This window comes from Loxodonta africana, chromosome 18 (assembly GCF_030014295.1).
Source record: "Loxodonta africana isolate mLoxAfr1 chromosome 18, mLoxAfr1.hap2, whole genome shotgun sequence".
Classification (NCBI taxonomy): Eukaryota; Metazoa; Chordata; class Mammalia; order Proboscidea; family Elephantidae; genus Loxodonta; species Loxodonta africana.
In genome coordinates, this window is record NC_087359.1 from 17,060,366 (window position 1) to 17,079,513 (window position 19,148).

General features: G+C 50.7%; 1 protein-coding gene across 1 annotated transcript; it reads left to right on the top strand.

The window, feature by feature from the left end:
* Positions 1–11,068: 11,068 nt before the first annotated feature.
* On the top strand, positions 11,069–16,560 carry TRIM47 (tripartite motif containing 47). The gene is made up of 6 exons (XM_003417253.4): positions 11,069–11,925; positions 12,964–13,059; positions 13,287–13,517; positions 13,669–13,867; positions 14,336–14,410; positions 14,670–16,560. Exons 1-6 carry the CDS (start codon positions 11,257–11,259, stop codon positions 15,308–15,310), a joined length of 1,911 nt encoding a protein of 636 aa, XP_003417301.1. The 5' UTR covers positions 11,069–11,256; the 3' UTR covers positions 15,311–16,560.
* The last annotated feature ends 2,588 nt before the right edge of the window (positions 16,561–19,148 follow it).

The window sequence follows — 19,148 nt, forward strand, 5'->3', positions numbered from 1 at the left end:
CTGAAATACAATGCTGTCAGTGATAGGATAATACCTACTAATACAAATATTATTCAAATTTATGCACCAACCACTAAGGCCAAAGATGAAGAAGATGAAGATTTTTACCAAATTCTGAAGGCAGAAATTGACTGAACATGCAATCAGGATGCACTGATAATTACTGGTGATTGGAATGCAAAAGTTGGAAACAAAGTTAGTTAGAAAATATGGCCTTGGTGATTTCACTATGAGTCGGAATCAACTCGACGGCAGTGGGTGGGTGGGACATACCAGAGATTGATGATAGAATTTTGCAAGACCAATGACTTCTTCATTGCAAATACCTTTTTTCACCAACAAAAATGGCAACTATACACATGGCTCTCACCAGATGGAATGAATACACAGGACTCAAACCGACTACATCTGTGAAAAGAAACGATGGAAAAGCTCAATATCATCAGTCAGAACAAGGCCAGGGGCCAACTGCAGAACAGACCATCAATTGCTCATATGCAAGTTCAAGGTGAAACTGAAAAAAATTAGAACAAGTCCACAAAAGCCAAAGTACGACCTTGAGCATATCCCACCTGAATATTTAGAGATCACCTCAAGAATAGATTCCATGCGTTGAACATGAATGACTGCAAACCAGATGAGTTGTGGAATGACATCAAGGATATTATACATGAAGAAAGCAAGAGGTCATTAAAAAGACAAGACAGAAAGAAAAGATCTAACTAGATGTCAGAAGAGGCTCTGAAAACTTGCTCTTGAATGTCAAGTAACTAAAGCAAAAGAGCTGGACAGAAGATTTCAAAGGGTGGCTCAAGAAAACAAAGTAAATTATTATAATGAAGTGTTCAAAGACCTGGAGTTAGAACACCAAAAGGGGAGAACGCTGAAAGAACTGAAGAAAAAATTAAAACCTCGAGCTGCAATATTGAAGGATTCTACAGGGAAAATACTGAACAACACAGGAAGCATTAAAAGAAAATAGAAGGAATACACAGAGTCACTATACGAAAAAGAATTGGTCAATATGCAACCATTTCAGGAGGTAGTATATGATTAGGAACTGATGGTACTGAAGGAAGAAGTCCAAGCTGCACTGAAGACACTGGTGAAAAGCAAGTCTCCAGGAATTGACAGAATACCAATTGAGATGTTTCAACAAACGAATGCAACTCTGGAAGTGCTCACTCATCTATGCCAAGAAATATGGAAGACAGCTTCCTGGCCAACCAACTGGAAGAGATCCATATTTATGCCTATCCCTAAGAAAGGTGATCCAACCAAATGTGGAAATTATCGAACAATATCATTAATATCACACATAAGTAAAATTTTGCTGAAGATCATTCAAAACCAGCTGCAGCAGTATATTGACAGGGAACTGCCAGAAATTCAAGCCGGATTCAGAAGAGGACATGGAACCCGGAATATCATTGCTGACGTCAGATGGATCCTGGCTGAAAGCAGAGACTATCAGAAAGATGTTTACCTGTGTTTTATTGACTATGCAAAGGCATTCAACTGTGTGGATCCTAACAAATTATAGATAACATTTCAAAGAATGGGAATTCCAGAACACTTAATTGTGCTTATGAGGAACCTGTACATAGATCAAGAGGCAGTTGTTCGAACAGAATAAGGGGATATTGCATGGTTTAAAGTCAGGAAAAGTGTGTGTCAGGGTTGTATCCTTTCAGCATACCTATTCAATCTGTATGCTGAGCAAATAATCTGAGAAGATGGACTATATGAAGATGAACGGGGTATCAGGATTGGATAAAGACTCATTAACGATCTGCACTACGCAGATGACAAAATCTTGCTTGCTGAAAATGAAGAGGACTTGAAGCACTTAGTGAAGAAAATCAAAGATCACAGACTTCAGTATGAATTACACCTCAACATAAAGAAAACAAAAATCCTCACAACTGGACCAATAAGCAACATCATGATAAATGGAGAAAAGATTGAAGTTGTCAAGGATTTCATTTTACTTGGATCCACAATCAATACCCACGGAAGCGGCAGTCAAGAAATCATTGAATCATGCAATCAAAACCAAGATTACATTGGGCGAATCTGCTGCAAAAGATTTCTTTAAAGTGTTGAAAAGCAAAGATGTTACCTTGAAGGCTGGGGTGTGCTTGACCCAAGCCATGGTGTTTTCAGTCGCCTCATATGCATGTGAAAGCTGGATGATGAATAAAGGAGACCGAAGAAGAATTGATGCCTTTGAATTGTGGTGTTGGTGAAGAATATTGAATGTGCCATGAACTGCCAAAAGGACGGACAAACCTGTCTTGAAAGAAGTACAGCCAGAATGCTCCTTCAAAGCAAGGATGGCGAGACTGCATCTCACATACTTTGGGCATGTTATCAGAAAAGATCAGTCCCTGGAGAAGGACATTATGCTTGCCAGAGTACAGGGTCAGCGAAAAAGAGGAAGCCCCTCAACGAGATGAACTGACATAGTGGCTGCAACAACGGGCTCAAGCATAACTATTGTGAGGATGGCGCAGGACTGGGCAGTGTTTCGTTCTATTATCTTTAGGGTCACTGTGTGAGTTGGAACTGACTCAATGACACCTAGCAACAACAACAACAAAGATGGAAGGGGAAACAGATGGGAGGGGAAAGAGGGAGAATCACTAGACAGTAAAAAAAAAAAAAAATTTTTTTTTTTTTTTTTATTACACGTGTTAATTCTGGTGAAGGGAAAGACAGTATGGGGGAAGCCAGCACAAGTGACCAAGGTAAACGAAGACACTGGGAGGTAAGGAAGAATAAAGGACAACTATGGTAAATGTAATAACATATACAATTCTGCAACAACTGTAATAACAACCAAAAATTTGTGAGTGGTTACATAGGTAGACAAGGATGCTATCTAGGTGTGGGAAGGCATGTGGGAGTACATGTGCTTGCGTGTATAGGTATAGTTGTGAGCGTTTGTATATATGTATTTGTATGTGCTGCATGTATGTTCAGAAACATAATAGAGCACATAGGGGCACAGTTATGGAAACTTCTTAGACATATCCAAACACCTCGTGGGACTGAGTTTCTGGGCTTGAAAGGTAAGGACCATAGTCTCAGGGGACATCTAGGTCAATTGGCATAACATAGTTCGCGACGGTAATGTTCTACATCCTAGTTTGGTAAGTAGCGTCTAGGGTTTTAAAAGATTGCAAACTGCCATCTAGGGTACAACTATGGGTCTCTTCCTGTCTGGAGCAAGAGAGACTGAAGAAAACCAAAGACTCAAGGAAGCAATTAGTCCACAGGACTAATGCCCCACAGGAACCACAGCCTCTTCTAGCCTGAGACCAGAAGAACTAGATGGTGCCTGGCTACCACTACCAACCACTCTGACCAGGGACACAATAGAAGGCCCCAGTTAGAATGAGAGAAAAATGTAGAACAAAACTCAAACTCATAAAAAAGACCAGACTCACTAGACTGATTGATAGAGACTGGGGGAACCCCCCAGACTATTGCCCTAAGACACCCTTTTAACCTGGAACTGAAGCTGCTACCAGAAGTCATCTTTCAGCCTATAAAATAGAGCGCCCCCAAGGCAAGTGCTCTTTAGAACAATCAACTATTTGAGACCAAACAGGCAACATCTGACCAAAAGCAAGCATAAGAAGTCAAGAAGGGGCAGGGAAAGTGGAGAGATGGAAAGTCCGAAGGCAGGGTGGGAACGGGGAGAGTGCTGATGCATTGCAGGGATGGCAACCAATGTCACAGAGCCATTTGTGTGAGTTGTTGAATGGGAGACTCCAACAACCGCAACAACAACCAAAAACTTGTGAGTGGTTACACAGGTTGATCTGTATAGATTTGCTGTGTAAATTTTCACCTAAAACACAATAAAATGTTCAAGAAAAAAGAATATACAAATAAAGCTAGGAATGGCTTTTTAATTACTTTCATTTGCCGGACTGTTGTTTGTTTCTGTTTCACTTTCGGCTTCTTTCTTTCTTTTTTTTTTTTTTTTAAGCAGTACTGCAGCCAGACAAAGCTGAATATGTGGGTGAGGATGATTCCCGTTGCACCTTCTGAGTCTGAATTCTGCCTCTTCTCAGGACTAGTCCTGTTCCCATCTGTTATGGACTGAAGTGTGCCCCTCAAAATATGTATCATAAATCCTAATCTCTGTACTTGTGGAGGAAACCCTGGTAGCATAGCGGTTAAGAGCTACAGCTGCTAACCAAACGTCAGCAGTTCGAATCCACCAGGCGCTCCTTGGAAACCATATGGGGCAGTTCTACTCTGTCCTATAGCGTCGCTATGAGTCAGAACTGACTCGATGGCAACACTTTTTTTTCACACGTACTCATGGAAAGGAGCTCTGGTGGCAAAGTGGTTACACACCCAGCTTCTAACAAAGATCGGCAGTTCAAACCCACCAGCTGCTCCACTGGGAGGAAGATGTGGCAGTTTGCTTTCGTAAAGATTACAGCCCTGGAAACCCTATGGGGCGGTTCTCTTCTGTCCTATAGTGTCACTATGAGTCGGTATCGACTCCACAGCAAGGGGTATACTTGTGGATAGAATCCTATTTGGTAATAGGGTTTTCTTTGTTATGTTAATAAGGCAGTATTAACGTAGGGTGTGTTTTAAATCAATCTCTTTTGAGGTACGATGTAGGAAATAATACTGGAGTCATTAGTCCCTGTCCTTGAGCGTAGAGAATGTGACCCAGCTGGAGCTGGGCTCACAAGGGCTCACAAAGACTCCCAAGGACATACCAACTGGGCCCTGAGGTATAAGGACATCAGAACACAAAAGACTTTCCACTCTTACCTTTTTCTATTAACATTTACGGGAAACGAAAACCCAGTGCCGTCGAGTCGATTTTGACTCATAGCGACTCTATAGGACAGACTAGAACTGCCCCATAGAGTTTCCAAGGAGCGCCTGGCGGAGGATCTGAACTGCCGACCCTTTGGCTAGCAGCCGTAGCACTAACCATTAGGCCACCAGGGTTTCCATCAACATTTAGTGAATAGAAATTTGTTGAACCAAAGAAGACCGTCCTGGCTGTCGTTACTGAAACCTGTACCAATGATTGTTAAGCAAGACAAATCAAAATGTAGGATGACAGTTTCTAGCCAATCTGTAAAAAGTGAAGCTTTCAGTGGTTTTGCCCATTTGTAATGTTAATGTATACTGATGACTCTGTAATGTTCTTTGGCCCCGAGCAGACATGGCTGTGGCAGCATGCTTGTCCCTTCTTCCACCTTTGACTGTTCTGTAATATTTCCTTGGATTCGTGCAGACATTAGCTCTGGCAACATGCTTGTCCACTTCCCACCTTTGCCTTTTTGAATATATGCCGAATAAAACTTTCTTTTTGCTTTACTAAATTTTGTGATTTTTTTTTTACCCTACAACAGATATAAAAGAGCAGATCAAGCAAGCAAACAGAGATGGGGAAGTAGATGTCTTAAACCACGTGAAGACTGCCAAGGAACCAAGGAATAAAACCAAAAACCAAACCAAACTCAGGGCTGTCGAGTCGATTCCGACTCATGATGATGACGAACGAGCCAAGGAATAAGAGCTGACAAAAGAGACAAAGCCTTCCCTTAGAGCCGGCACTCTGAATTCAGACTTCTAGCCTCGTGAACTGTGAGAAAATAAATTTCTGTTTGTTAAAGCCACCCCCTTGTGGTATTTCTGTTATAGCAGCACCAGGGAGCTAAAACAGTGTCCTACAGCAAACGCCTTGTAAGGATGGAGCAAGACCACAGGCGTAAACACACTCCTCCATGCTCCAATTTCTAATTACTCTTTCCCTTTAAGAGTTCATTCGTTTCTATCTCTGATACATGCTGCAACATGGACGAACCCTGAACACAGTATGCTGAGTAAAATAGGTCAGACACAAAGAACAAGTATTGTGCAATCCCGCTTATTATGAATTATCCAGAACAGGCAAATACATAGAGACCAAGGTTTATTGGTGGTTACCAGGGGCGTGTTGGAGGGGAAACAGGAGGTCCTGCCAAAGGGTACAGGGTTTCCTTTAAAGGTGATGAAAAGACTTGGAAACGGGTAATGGTGATGGCTGCACCACCTGGGGAACTTTATGTCACTGTAAATTAATTAATGCACATGTAAAAAAGGTTGAAATGCAAAGGTTTTATTGTATATATTTCACCACAGTAGAAAACATTTTAAAGAGTTAATTCATTCCCCAAAGAATTAACATATTGGGCAACTTTAAAACTATGAGGTTGGAAGTGAAGTCTCATAAGCACACTGCCCTGACGAACCACGTCTTCATGCTTTCTTGCTGGAGGAGCTGAGCTTCCCGAGCAGAGAGGACAGTGGCTGCAGGGTGGGGAGTGGAGGGCTGGCTGGGACTCATCTCTCAGTATCTCTTGACTCTCAGGCGCCCATCATCCCTCTGGAACCAGGTGGGCTGTGGTCTCAGCAAGCCCAGGCATCCTGGCTGCCACGCCACGGAGTAGTGTGGCACCAATGCCTGGGCCTCCTAACCATTTCTGTGTATTGGCAGATGAAGGACAGTCATGATCAAGTGCTCCTTGTGGAAACCAACGTATGGAACTCATTACCCTGCCTTCCTGCCAAACTGTGCACACCCAGGCCATGTCCCTCAGTTTTTCCCTCTGCCTGGAAGGCCTTTTCCCGCCCTGCTTTCTGCACTTTTGAGTCCTACCAGTCCAAGAAAGCCCGGTTGAGATGGCACCTCCGTCACATGGACCTCTGCAGTCCCCCAGCCTTTCCATGGACCCCCAGAATGTATCGTCTCTCTCATAGGTGCCCTTCCCCCAGCCAGGAGTGTGGTTATTCAGGTTTGGGACACATTTCCCCGATTGGCTGGACACCTCCTTGCCTTATTCTTCTTTGTTGCCCCCACGGCTCATCACACCCCAAAACAAAAAATCAAACCAAACCCTGTGCCGTCGAGTCGATTCCGACTCATAGCAACCCTATAGGACAGAGTAGAACTGCCCCGTAGAGTTTCCAAGGAGCACCTAGCGGATTTGAACTGTCAACCCTTGGGTTAGCAGCTGTAGCACTTAACCACTAGCCACCAGGGCTTCCAAAAGCCAAACTCGTTGATGTCGAGTCAGTTCCAACCCCCCCAGGCCATCAAAAAAGCCTGCTGGCTGACTGGGGCCAAAGGAAATACAGCAAGAAACAAAGGAGTCTATAAGAGGTTTGGGAGGACAAAGCTTTGGTGTCTACAGAGGGAAGTGGGCTCTGCCCAGGTGTGGGGTGAAGGGTAGGGGGTCCTACCTTCTTGTAGGATACGAGTAATTGTAATAACCCAGTTGCCATCCAGTCAGTTCTGACTTAGGGAGACCCCATGTGTGTCAGAGTAGAAAGTGTGCTCCATAGGGTTTTCAATGGCTGATCTATTGAAAGTAGAGCTCCTGGGTGGTGCAGATAGTTAGCATGCTCGGCTGCTAATGGAAAGGTTGTGGAGGTTTAAGTCTACCCAGAGGTAGTATGATTTTTGGCTGGGCCATGATTCTCAGTGTTTATATGTGATCACTCCCATGATGGAATCTGCTGTGAGTAGCCAATCAGTTGGAAGGGAGTTTCCTTGAGGGTGTGGCCTGCATCCAAATATAAGCAGATGTTCTGGCTTTTTGCTCACTCTGGACCCTGTGGCTGCCTCCTTTCATCTGACCTTCCTTCGGCTCTTGGGACTTGAGCTATCAGCTTATCTGCAGGTCTTGGAATTCATCAATCTTCACAGCCTGAGAGCAGGAGCCCTGCTCTCTGGCCTGCCAATCTTGGGTTCGCCAGCCCCTGCAGCTACATGACTCGAGAGAAGCCACTGTCCTGATCCACGGACTTGGGATGTTCCAGCCTCTACAATCACAATCTCTATATATATTTATACGCTTTAATAGTTTTGCTTCTCTAGAGAACCCGCCTAAGACAGGTGGCTCAGAAGAAAGGCCTGACTATCTACACCTACTCCTTACTTATCAACTATCTCATTATCCAACATTTCACATTTAGATAATAGTAAAGAATCTACGATCTGTTTTGCCCATTAACGATGTACGTCTGGCAGTAATGTTTTCATGACCAGTGGGACAGAGAGCACCCACCTATATTTTCTGCCTCTCAGGTCCAGAGGGACACATGTATCCCACATACTGTATGGTGATCTGATGTGGTCATCTTCCATTTTCACATAATGGGCTTGTTTTTGGAACTTAACCATGCCAATAAGCGAGGAATGGGTGTACTTCCAAACAATCAGCCATTAAAAACCCTATGGAGTACATTTCCACTCTGATGCACATGGGGTTGTCATGATTTAGAGTCTAATTGGCAGGAAGTGGAGTAACAATAGCTGCCCTGTATTAGCAAGGGGGAACACCTGCCATGGGCCAGGCCTTGTGCTAAAACAGCTATTCTAAACTGGGCAATTTTGTCCCCCAGAAGACATCTGGCAATGTCTGGAGACAACTTTCACTGTCATGACTGGGAGGATGCTACTGGCATCTAGTCAGTTGTGGCCAGAGATGCTGCTAAACCTCTACAATGCCCAGAACATCCCCCCACAACAGAGAGTTATTCAGCCCAAATGGCAATAGTGCCTAGGTTTAGAAGCCCTGTGCTAAAGGATTTACAGGTGTTACCTCATCTAATCCTCACAAAAACCCTACGAGGTAAGTATATTCATTTCCTAATTGTGCGGTCAAGGAAATCAAGCTCAGAGAGGTTAAATAACCTTCCCTGGGGTCACACAGCCGTAAGGTAGTGAAGCAGGCATTGGGACCCAGGTCTGGCTCTAAAAAGGTGCGGTCTTTCTTCTGCTCAACAGTTCATGGAGGTGAAAGAGGCTCTCTAGAACATGTTGCTTTTATAATATATAAGTGCCAAAATGATAACATAATAGCATTAGAATTACTGTTTCCCTGGAGAAAGCAGGGCTTTGTTGCCTCTGGAATAAAGTGTTTAGATTGGGGACCCCTGCTCTCCTGGGGCAGGAAAGGAGTTAGCAGGCCCCAAAACCAGGGCAGGAACACCCAAAACACAAGCCACAAAAGAAAAAAATAGATAAATTGGACATCAAACTTATAAAAACTTTTGTGCTTCAAAGGACACCATCAAGAAATCGAACACATGGGCCACTCCTGCCCAAAAGCAAAGAAGAGAAGGCAGGAAGGAACAGGAAAACTGGACTGACAGACAGGGAGAGCCCAGGGTGGAAAGGGAAAGGGGGAGAGTGCTTACACATTCCGGGATTGCAACCAATGTTGCCAAATAATTTGCGTATAAATTTTGAATGAAAAACTAATTTGCATTGTAAACTTTCACCTAAAACAATAAAATTAAAAAACAAAGAAATTGAAAACACAATTTTTTTTTAAATTCTGAAGACCATATATCTGGAAGGGGACTTGAATCTAGAGTATATAAAGAGCTCTTACAACTCAAGAATAAAAAGACAAATAACACAAGTAAAAAATGGGGAAATGTTCAGAATGAACGTTTGTCCAAAGAAGATATACGAATGGTCAGTAAGCACGCGAAAAGATACTTGACATTGTTAGTCTTCGGGGAGATGCGAACCAAAACCACAATGAGAAACCTCTTTATCCTACTAGATGGCTATTATCGGAAAACGGAAAACAACAAGTTTTGGTGAGAATGTAGGCTACTGGAATTGTAAAATGGTGCAGCCACTTTGGAAAACAATTTGCCGGTTCCTCACACAGTAAACAGAGTTACCATAAATTTCACACAGTAAACAGAGTTACCATAAATTCCACTCCTAGGTATATACCCAAGACAGTCGAAAACGTATGTCCACACAAAAACTCATACACGAACGTTCATACTTTCGTCACAGCTGAAGAACCAATATTGATTCATTCTTTATCCTATTCATACTTTACTCATATTTCCTTAGGTTTTCCCTAATGTCCTTTTTCTGTTACAGGATCCCACTCAGGACACCCCCTTATATTTAGTTGTCCTGTCTTCTTAGGCTCCTCTTGGCTGTGACAGTTTCTCAAACTTTCCTTGTGTTTGATGACTTGAAAATTTTGAGGAGTGCTGGTCAGGTATTCTGTAGGCTGTCCCTGAACTGAGATTTGTCTGAGTTTTTCTCTTGATTAGACTGGGGTTATGGATTTTTGGAAGGAAGCCCACAGAGGCAGAGTGCCATTCTCATCACACCATATCAAGGTGCCTACCATCTGCATGACATCACTGTTGATGTCAACCTTGATCACCTGGCTGAGGTCACGTTTGTCAGGTTTCTCCACATAAAGTTACTCCCCCCCCCCCCAGCTTACATTTTGTGCTATTGGGAAGGAAGTCACTACGCAGCCCACACTTAAGGACCGGGGAGTTGGGCTTCACCTCAGAGCAGCTACAAAAAGTATTTGGAATTCTTCTGAATGAGAAAATTTTTCTCTTCTTCCCTATTTATTTATTCCATAATTTATTTCCACCAGTATGGACTCACGGATATTTATTTTATACCTCAGGTTATAATCTAATGCTACCTTATTTGTTAGCATTCTGGTTTTTTAGTCAACATTATTGAGACATGATTTACACACAATGCACCCCGTAAAGCGCACAGATAAGGCCTTTTAACAAATGCCTGCGCTTGGAGAATCCCAGCCTCAGACTCCCGCAGGTGCCCGTGAGAAAAAAATAGATAAATTCCACTGACCAGGACTGAACTCCTCACTGAGGGCGACTTGGAGAATGATGTCAGCTTCCCTTCTAGGTCTAGAAAAGTCCTGAGTTCCCCACCAGGGCTAAATAAAAAAAAATAGAATCGCTAAACGGCAAAAACACACGCCCATCAGCAGTTTCTTTTCTCGGCAGCCAGCAGCTCCGGAACTGTGCTGAGCCGTCGGCGGGGAGAGGTCTGGAGCCCGAAGGCCCGCCCAGCGCCTCCCGAGGCCCGGACCCGGCCAAGGATGGAAGCGTAGGGAGGGAATGCAAGTGTGAACTTCCAATTCCTTCTAGGGTGTGCCACTCGCATTCTCTGCCATCCCCTCGCGCAAACCCCTTTCAGCAGCCCCTCCGAGCCGGCGGGGGTTCCTGCAGAGGGGTTGGCCGCGCAGTCTGGGCTGGGCTGAGTGTCCGCGATGGGCGGTGCTGAGGGGCGGGCCGAGCCAGGCGGCGGGGGCTGGACCCTTGGCCTCCATCCCGGGAGGGCGGTGCCGGGCGCGAACAGGTCGGTCCCTCCCAGGCGGGAGCAGAACAGGCGGTGCCCCCGGCAGCCTTGGAGCTATGGACAGCCCCGGGCCCTTCAGCTGCCCCATCTGCCTGGAGCCGCTCCGGGAGCCGGTGACCCTGCCCTGTGGCCACAACTTCTGCCTGGCCTGCCTCGGTGCGCTCTGGCCGCACCGCGGCGTGGGCGGCGCCGGCGGTCCGGGGAGCACTGCGCGCTGCCCTCTGTGCCAGGAGCCCTTCCCCGACGGCCTGCAGCTCCGGAAGAACCACACGCTGGCCGAGCTGCTGCAGCTCCGCCTGGGCTCGGGCCCGGGCAAGGGCCCGGCTCCGGGCCTGGCTCCTGAGCCATCAGCGCCCAGCGCGCCGCCCAACGCCCCGGAGCCGTCTGCTCCCTGCGCCCCTGAGTCGTGGCCGGCAACCGAAGAGCTGGTGCGATGCGATGCGTGCCCTGAGGGCGCCGCCCTGCCAGCCGCGTTCTCCTGCCTCTCCTGTCTCGCCTCTTTCTGCCCGGCACACCTGGGCCCTCACGAGCGCAGCCCCGCGCTGCGCGGACACCGCCTGGTGCCGCCGCTGCGCCGGCTGGAGGAAAGCCTGTGCCCGCGCCATCTGCGGCCGCTCGAGCGCTACTGCCGCGCGGAACGCGTGTGCCTGTGCGAGGCTTGCGCCGTCCAGGAGCACCGCGGCCACGAGCTGGTGCCGCTGGAGCAGGAGCGCGCGCTCCAGGAGGTGGGAGCCGGCAGTCCCCGCGGCCGGGCGGGGAATCCAGGGGGGGCCGGGAGGGCCTTACTTTCCTCCTCTAAATAGTGAGGATCGTTGCGTTCCCTTCCAACTTTGACAATGTCATCAGCTCACGGCCGTGGAGATGGAAATGGGGGAGATAGGAAGCCAGTGTGAACGCTAAAGGGAAGGGAAGGGCGGGCAGGGTATCGGAGCGGGGTCAACGGGGTCTAAGCCAGTAAAGGAGCCGGGTTAGGCCCGTAGGGTTCCCGGCGCATGGTTCCGCGCGGATGCACAGGGCTAACGGTCCCATCTCAGATTTGTCCTGGGCTGAGGCAGCGGGTGTGGATGGGTGTGGCAGGCGACAGGCTCTGCCGGCATCAGGGCACGCAGATCCGCTCTGTCCAGCTGTTCTGGGAGCCGGTGGTGGGGAGCATGTGCTCAGCCTGTCCCGCTACCTCCGCCCCCAGTTTCCTTTGGATTCCAGCCCGGACTTGGCGCCTCTGGCCTTGGGATTTTCCGTCTCTCCTTTTTTTTTTTTTTTTTTTCCTGCCTGGAGCTGTGACTCATAAGACCCAAGGGATTTGCCTGGAATCCCCTGTTTTCAGGTCTAGATGGTGAACCCAGACCCTTAGGGGACATTGATCCCCAGGATAGCTGGGTGTCTTCTGATACATTCCCTCTGGAACTCGCTCACCCCTGCCTCCTCCTCACTGAAGGAAGTTCTCAAATGAACTCTAGCCTCTCATCCATAGGAGACCACCAATGGCCCCTGAACTTGACCCCACTGGTCAGAGAGGGAGGCAGACAGCCCACTACCGGCCTGTGCCCCCCATTGGCATTTGGGAATGGCACCAGCCTGGACTGGAGGCACATCTGCTCCATCTGCCTGGAGCTGCTGCAGGCTTTATCAGACATCATGGTCACTCCCAGTCCAACCAGTGTGCAAAGTCACTCCTGGTCACCCCTCTCCTCTCCCCTGGCAGGGCCCCTGGTGCTGGGCTGTGGCATCTGCCAGACCGTGTCCTTACGGGGTGTCATCCACAGGCCGAGCAGCCCAAAGTCCTGAGCGCCGTGGAGGACCGCATGGATGAGCTGGGTGCTGGCATTGCCCAGTCTCGGCGCACCGTGGCCCTCATCAAGGTCAGAGCCCCCTCCCACTCCTGCAGCAGGGTCTTGACGGGAAGAGCACTCAGGGTAGAATGATCCAGTCCAATGATCCACTGGGCAGGAGAACCTCCCTGACCTGGTACAGACCCAGTCGGGCTCGGGCTGCTCCCTGTGACCTCCAAGACAAATGGGCGAGGGGGTGGTGTTGGGGAAAGATGGATCCAAAGCTGTCAACCCTGCTCCCATGTCGTCCTGTGCAGAGTGCAGCCGTGGCGGAGCGGGAGAGGGTGAACCGACTGTTTGCGGAGGCTGAGGTAACCCTGCAGAGGTTCCAGGCCGAGGTGCTGGGCTTCATTGAGGAGGGGGAGACTACCATGCTGGGCCGCTCCCAGGGCGACCTGCGGCGGCAAGAGGAACAGCGCAGCCGCCTGAGCCGAGCCCGCCACAACCTCAGCCAGGTCCCTGAGGCCGACTCGGTTGGCTTCCTGCAGGTGAGGGGCAGCTCTGCGGGCCAGAGAGGGAATAGGCTGGTGAAGGCAGGCAGGGTGGAGGGACAAAGGGCTGTGGGCCTCCTGGTGAAGCTGCCCCCTGGGCAGGTACAGCTTGGCCAGCAGAGCCTCAGCTAGCATTTGTCTGGTGCAGGAGCTCCTGGCACTACGGTTGGCCCTGGAGGAGGGGTGCGGCCCTGGGTCTGGCCCCCCAAGGGAGCTCAGCTTCACCAAGTCATCTCAGGCGGTCCAGACAGTGAAAGAGCTGCTGGCTGCTGCCTGTGCCAGCCAGTGGGAGGAGCTGCAGGGGCTGGGCAGTGACGAGGACGGCCTGCAGAAGATGGGGCCAGAAGGTGGGTGTTGCCCCTCACTGAGGTGACTCACCCTCCCCCAGGCTCTCTGCACAGGCCCCTCAGCCTGGTGCCCATTCAGTAGGGGAGAATGGAAACTGTGTGCCTGGCATGGGGTGGGGCCAAACCCGAACAGTGCCTGCAACCATCACCCATGATGACAAGGCAGCCACTTTGCCACAGCCTAGGGGGCAGGGGGGCTTCTCCTAGCCCACCCCCTAGCTCAGAGGGGTTTGAGGAGCAAGTAGACAAGAGGCAGAAGCAAGGGACTAGGGATGCACAAGGACCAGGGTGCCATATCTGGGTGTGTGTCTGTCCCCAGGTGGCTCAGGACCCTGAGAGAAAGGGGGAGGAGAGGGCATGGCAGTCACAGGTTTAGGCAGGACCTGGCCCAGCAGCCCAGCCCAGTTTCTCAGCTGCAGCATCTTGGGCAGCCTGTAGAGACGCCCCTCACTGTCCCTTCTCCTGCAGCTGAGGCTGACTTCCAGGACCCTGACAGCACTGGCCGCCTAGAGAGTGAAGCTCCCCGAGATTATTTCCTCAAGTGTAAGTGGGCGCCGGGCTCTCACCTCTGATGATCCCAGAAGCAAGCCCTAGCAGGGCCCTGGCACACTGGGGCTTGTATTCCCTTCCCTAGTTCCCGGGTGAAGGCGATCAGCTCCCCAAGTGGTCTCCTGCAAGATGGAGTTGTGCTTGTAGCCAAGGCGGGAACAGGCCTGAATTCTGGGGAGGTGGGCGCGTGGGGGAGGGTGTCCTGCCCGAGCCTGGCTCTGACCCCTGCCTCCCTCTCCTGCCCCTGGGGTAGTTGCCTACATCGTGGACTTGGACAGCGACACAGCAGATAAATTCCTGCAGCTGTTTGGAACCAAAGGCGTAAAGAGGGTGCTATGTCCCATCAACTACCCCGAGTCACCCACCCGCTTCACCCACTGCGAGCAGGTGCTGGGCGAGGGCGCCCTGGACCGGGGCACCTACTACTGGGAGGTGGAGATCATCGAGGGCTGGGTCAGCATGGGGGTCATGGCCGAAGACTTCTCCCCACAAGAGCCCTATGACCGGGGCCGGCTGGGCCGCAACGCCCACTCCTGCTGTCTGCAGTGGAATGGCCGCAGCTTCTCTGTCTGGTTCCATGGGCTGGAGGCACCCCTGCCGCAGCCCTTCTCGCCCACCGTGGGCATCTGTCTAGAATATGCCGACCGTGCCCTGGCCTTCTATGCTGTACGGGACGGCAAGATGAACCTTCTACGGAGGCTGAAGGCCTCCAGGCCACGCCGGAGTGGCGCCCCAGCCCTGCCCATCGACCCCTTCCAGAGCCGCGTGGACAGCCACTTCATGGGGCTCTTTACCCGCAGGCTGAAGCCGGCCTTCTTCCTGGAGAGTGTGGATGCCCATCTGCAGATAGGGCCCCTCAAGAAGTCCTCCATATCTGTGCTGAAAAGGAGGTGATGCTGGGAGCCAGGCAGAGGCCTCCTCTCCAGTGGTCTTAGCTCCAGAAGCTTCCTTCTCTGGACCCCGTCTCCCTCCAGGGAAGGCACCAGCCTTGGAGTCACCTCCCCCACAGCTTTATCTCTAGAGGCCCCCCCTTGCATCCACCTGGCCATCCACCTCTCAGGGAGGAGGCTTCCCAGGGCCCTGTGCACCCCCAGTCCTTGTTTAGGGGAAAGAGCCACAGCTGGGACAAGTCGGGGCTAGTCCCACTCCTCTTCTGGGTTCCTAGAACAGGGCCTGGCACATAGTAGGTGCTCAATAAACATTTGTTGAATGACTGACTGACTCCCTTTTCCGTCCTCTCTGCCCACTGAGAATTCCCAGGATGTCTCTTCTTTCAAGAGCTGGCCTTGTGGGCAGGCTAGACTGGGAAACAGGGCCCCATCCCAGGATTCTTTTTGGGAAGGAGAGCCCTGGCCCAAGAGGAGGGGGCTGAAGCAGGGTGCCCGGCCTCTGGGCCAAGAGGTGCTCACCCCACTTCTGGTCCAGCAGAGGCAGCCTGAGGCAGCTTCTTCACACGGTCCAGCCCCATGTTGTCCTGGCAGCCCAAGTGTTTGCTTTGGATGACCTGAGTTCCCATCAGCTATTTTCATCCTGGATGCCACAGCCTGGTTCTGGACCCACCTTTTGGTGTTTGTACCCAGGAATAAATGTACACATCACACCCTTAAGAGCCGGGCAGGACTCCTGGGAGGGGGCAAGTGAATTGGAGACCTGGAACCTCCTGCTTAACACACACACACACGCACACACACACACTCACCCCTTCTCAGTTTGTGGAGAAACATGCCTGAGACCACCCAGGGGGTGACCTACAAAAAATGGACCCATGTCCTCTGGAGTTGGCCTCATGTCTCTGCTCTCAGCTGTGCAGTGGGAACAGCGGGCCTCAGCGCTGGGGGGACCCAAGCCCTGCACTCAGCAGAGCCTCTTCTATCCTTCCAGGAAATCCCAGTGGTCTCTGCTGCCCAGAGTCCGCATCCTCTGGCCTGGAGTGCCCAGGGCCTACTTTCAGGCCCAGCCTTGCTCTCTGAGGCCACAGGGTGAAGGTGTAACCAGGCCAGAACCACCCCCCGCCACCATCTCACCAGGTCCTCTGTGGCCCCGGTGGTCCCGCACCCCGGAGAGCAGGAGCAAACAGAGAGCCTCCCACACAGCGCAGGGTCAGGCAGGACAATGGGTGAGCTGTGCAGCAGAAAGCAAGGCCATACAAGTCCTGCCCCCCCATGAAGCTAAAAATAGCCCCTCCCCAGCCCAGCTCTCCCCAGCTACCAGGATGTTGTTTTTCCAGGCGGGGCCTCCTTGCTCCTCTGTGCTTTGTGCTCTTCACACGGTTCCCTTGGTAGCCGCTGCAGGTCCCAGCTCACCCGGCGGGGCGGCATGGGGACAGGGGCGGGGGCAGGAGGGCCCCTGCTGTTGCCATCCCAGCGAGGACCGGTGGGGGCTTCCTCGAGCCCCTGGCCACCTGCTGCGATCCTCTGCCTTTCACAGAGCCCCTCCTGCCCCTGGGCCTGCCCTATGTGCCCTTCTCTTCCTAGCTCCCTACTGCCCCTGACGCAAACCCTTGGCCCCTGACCTTGCAGACAGCCCAGAGGGTCCGGAATGTGAGCCAGTCAGGGCCCTGCACAGAGCCGGGCCTCCTTCCTGGAATTCGGGCCTGACTAGTCACGTCTGCGGGCACAGCCATCCCTGCCACTGGCAGGGTGATTAACAACCTCTGAGACTCATTAGTGAAACAAGCACTTTCATCCCCTTCACAGCTCAGCAGCTCTGGCTGGCCAGGGACACAGCTCACGGGGCACTGTGTCAGCCTAACCCCAGTGTTGCTACCAGGGCTAGGGCTGCAGGGGAGTCTCTGTTTGGTATGTAGAGTATATGTGTCTGTCTGTCCGTCTGTCTGTGTATGTGTCTGTGTCTGTGTCTCTGTGTGTCTGTGTGTATAAACGTCTGTGTGTGTCTGTGTATGTGTGTGTCTGTGTATCTGTGTATGTATATGTGTGTGTGTCTGTGTATTATGTGTGTGTCTGTCTGTATGTGTATATGTCTATGTATGTGTGTCTGTGTATGTGTATGTCTGTGTGTGTGTGTATGTATATGTCTGTGTGTCTCTGTGTGTACATGTCTCTGTGTGTCTGTCTGTCTGTGTAGGTATATGTCTATGTGTCTGTCTGTATGTGTCTCTGTCTGCGTGTGTGTGTCTGCTCTGCCTGCGTGTGTGTGGTCCAGCCCAGGGATTTGCACACAGTTCTCTGAGAAGCCCAGGTTCTGAGGAGGTGGGCTGAGGCCAGTGGGCTGGCAGAGCGGGAAGGGCAAGCCGAGGGAGACTGTCTCCTCACTGTATCTACCAACACTTAAATCAGAGCAGATTTGAAAAAAAAAAGGAAACTGTTTAAAAGAAAAACAGTTAGAAACTACTGATCTAGGCCAAAGCTTCTGCCACCATTTTACAGATGAAGAAACTGAGGTCCAGAGATGTCAAGCAGCTGCCCAAGGTAACCCTGTCCAGAGCACTGTCTGTTACTCCATGGCCTAGGTATGGTCTGTGCTTAGAAATGTGTGAAGACACACACAGAGACACACACTCACTGACACACACATTCACACTTCCACACACACACCCTGCTTCTATGCAGTCGCCTGTATAAGAGCTGCCCTCAGCTGGGGCCCAGTTCCCACGGCCACCAGGGCCCTTGGCAGAGCTGGTCTCAGAAGCTGCCCAGAGCCCGGCCAGTCACAGACAATGGCGGGGGGTGTAGAGCGTCTCAGGGCTGGTACTGTGAGCTGAATCTGTCTCCTTTCGGCCAGGCGGGGAGCCAACCTCCACTTGAGCTTTGTTTCTGTGGGAAAATGAGCTCGGATCTCCAAACAACCGAGGGAGAAACGGACTTCAACCTCAATTCCCTGTTGGCAGCTGCAGACCAGCTAGGCCTACATCCCTCAGGGCTCCCACTCGCTCTCCCACTCCCACCCACACCGTCACTCCAGGAGGTGGGGGACTAGGCAGACAGTCCTCTGCCCTACCCCTGGCCCTCCTCCTTCCCCTCCAAGGCCCAAGGAGCTCTCACAGAAGTGGCTTTTTTGGCCACCTTTCTCCCAGGCAGAGAGGGTGAGGCTATCCTGAAACTGTGGCTAAGGAGGGCCAGGCCAGGAAGATGGGGCTGAACTGGGAGGGGCCGGGGTTGCCAGCCCTCTTTACTGAGTCTGAGCTTGTTTTTGTCCTCGGGGAGGAAAACAGCTTTTAGCTGTTGGTTCTACCTGCCATCCAACCCACACCCAACACACACATTCACATTCAGCGCCAACATTCAAAATCTGGAGCATGACGCCATTCCCTTCTACACAGTCTCATCTTCTGGAAGATGCGGTGGGTGGACCTCATGGGCTTCACTCAGGATGGATAGCCTCAACCACCTTCCTGGCTGCCTTGGAGAGGGCGCCGGGAAAGGCACTCACACTGCTGGATGCAGGCTCCGGGGTATGTGGAACCAAGAGCTGGGCAGGCAGGAAATCTTCTTGGAGGTCTTGTGTGCTTTTTCTTTAAATGACATTCAAATTTTTCCTTTTACTCCAAAAAGTCTCCGATTTTCATTTAACATAAAAAAATAATCCTTTTCTGTCCCAGCATTGGAGAGTGGATTTGTGTTTGAGTCTGGAACCAGAAAGCCGTGGCTAAAAAATTCCTCTTTAGTCGCTTCATAGCTGTGTGCCTTTGGGCAAGTTACTTAGCCTGTCTGTGCCTCAGCTTCCTCACTTGTAAAATAAGGGTGAGACGACACACAGCATTGATTTCAGGACT

Coding starts and splice junctions, on each gene's coding strand:
- TRIM47 (XM_003417253.4), top strand. CDS start 11,257: ATGGACAGCCCCGGGCCCTTCAGCTGCCCCATCTGCCTGGAGCCGCTC. Junction 13,868..14,335: donor GCAGAAGATGGGGCCAGAAG/GTGGGTGTTGCC, acceptor CTTCTCCTGCAG/CTGAGGCTGACTTCCAGGAC. Junction 14,411..14,669: donor CCGAGATTATTTCCTCAAGT/GTAAGTGGGCGC, acceptor CCCCTGGGGTAG/TTGCCTACATCGTGGACTTG.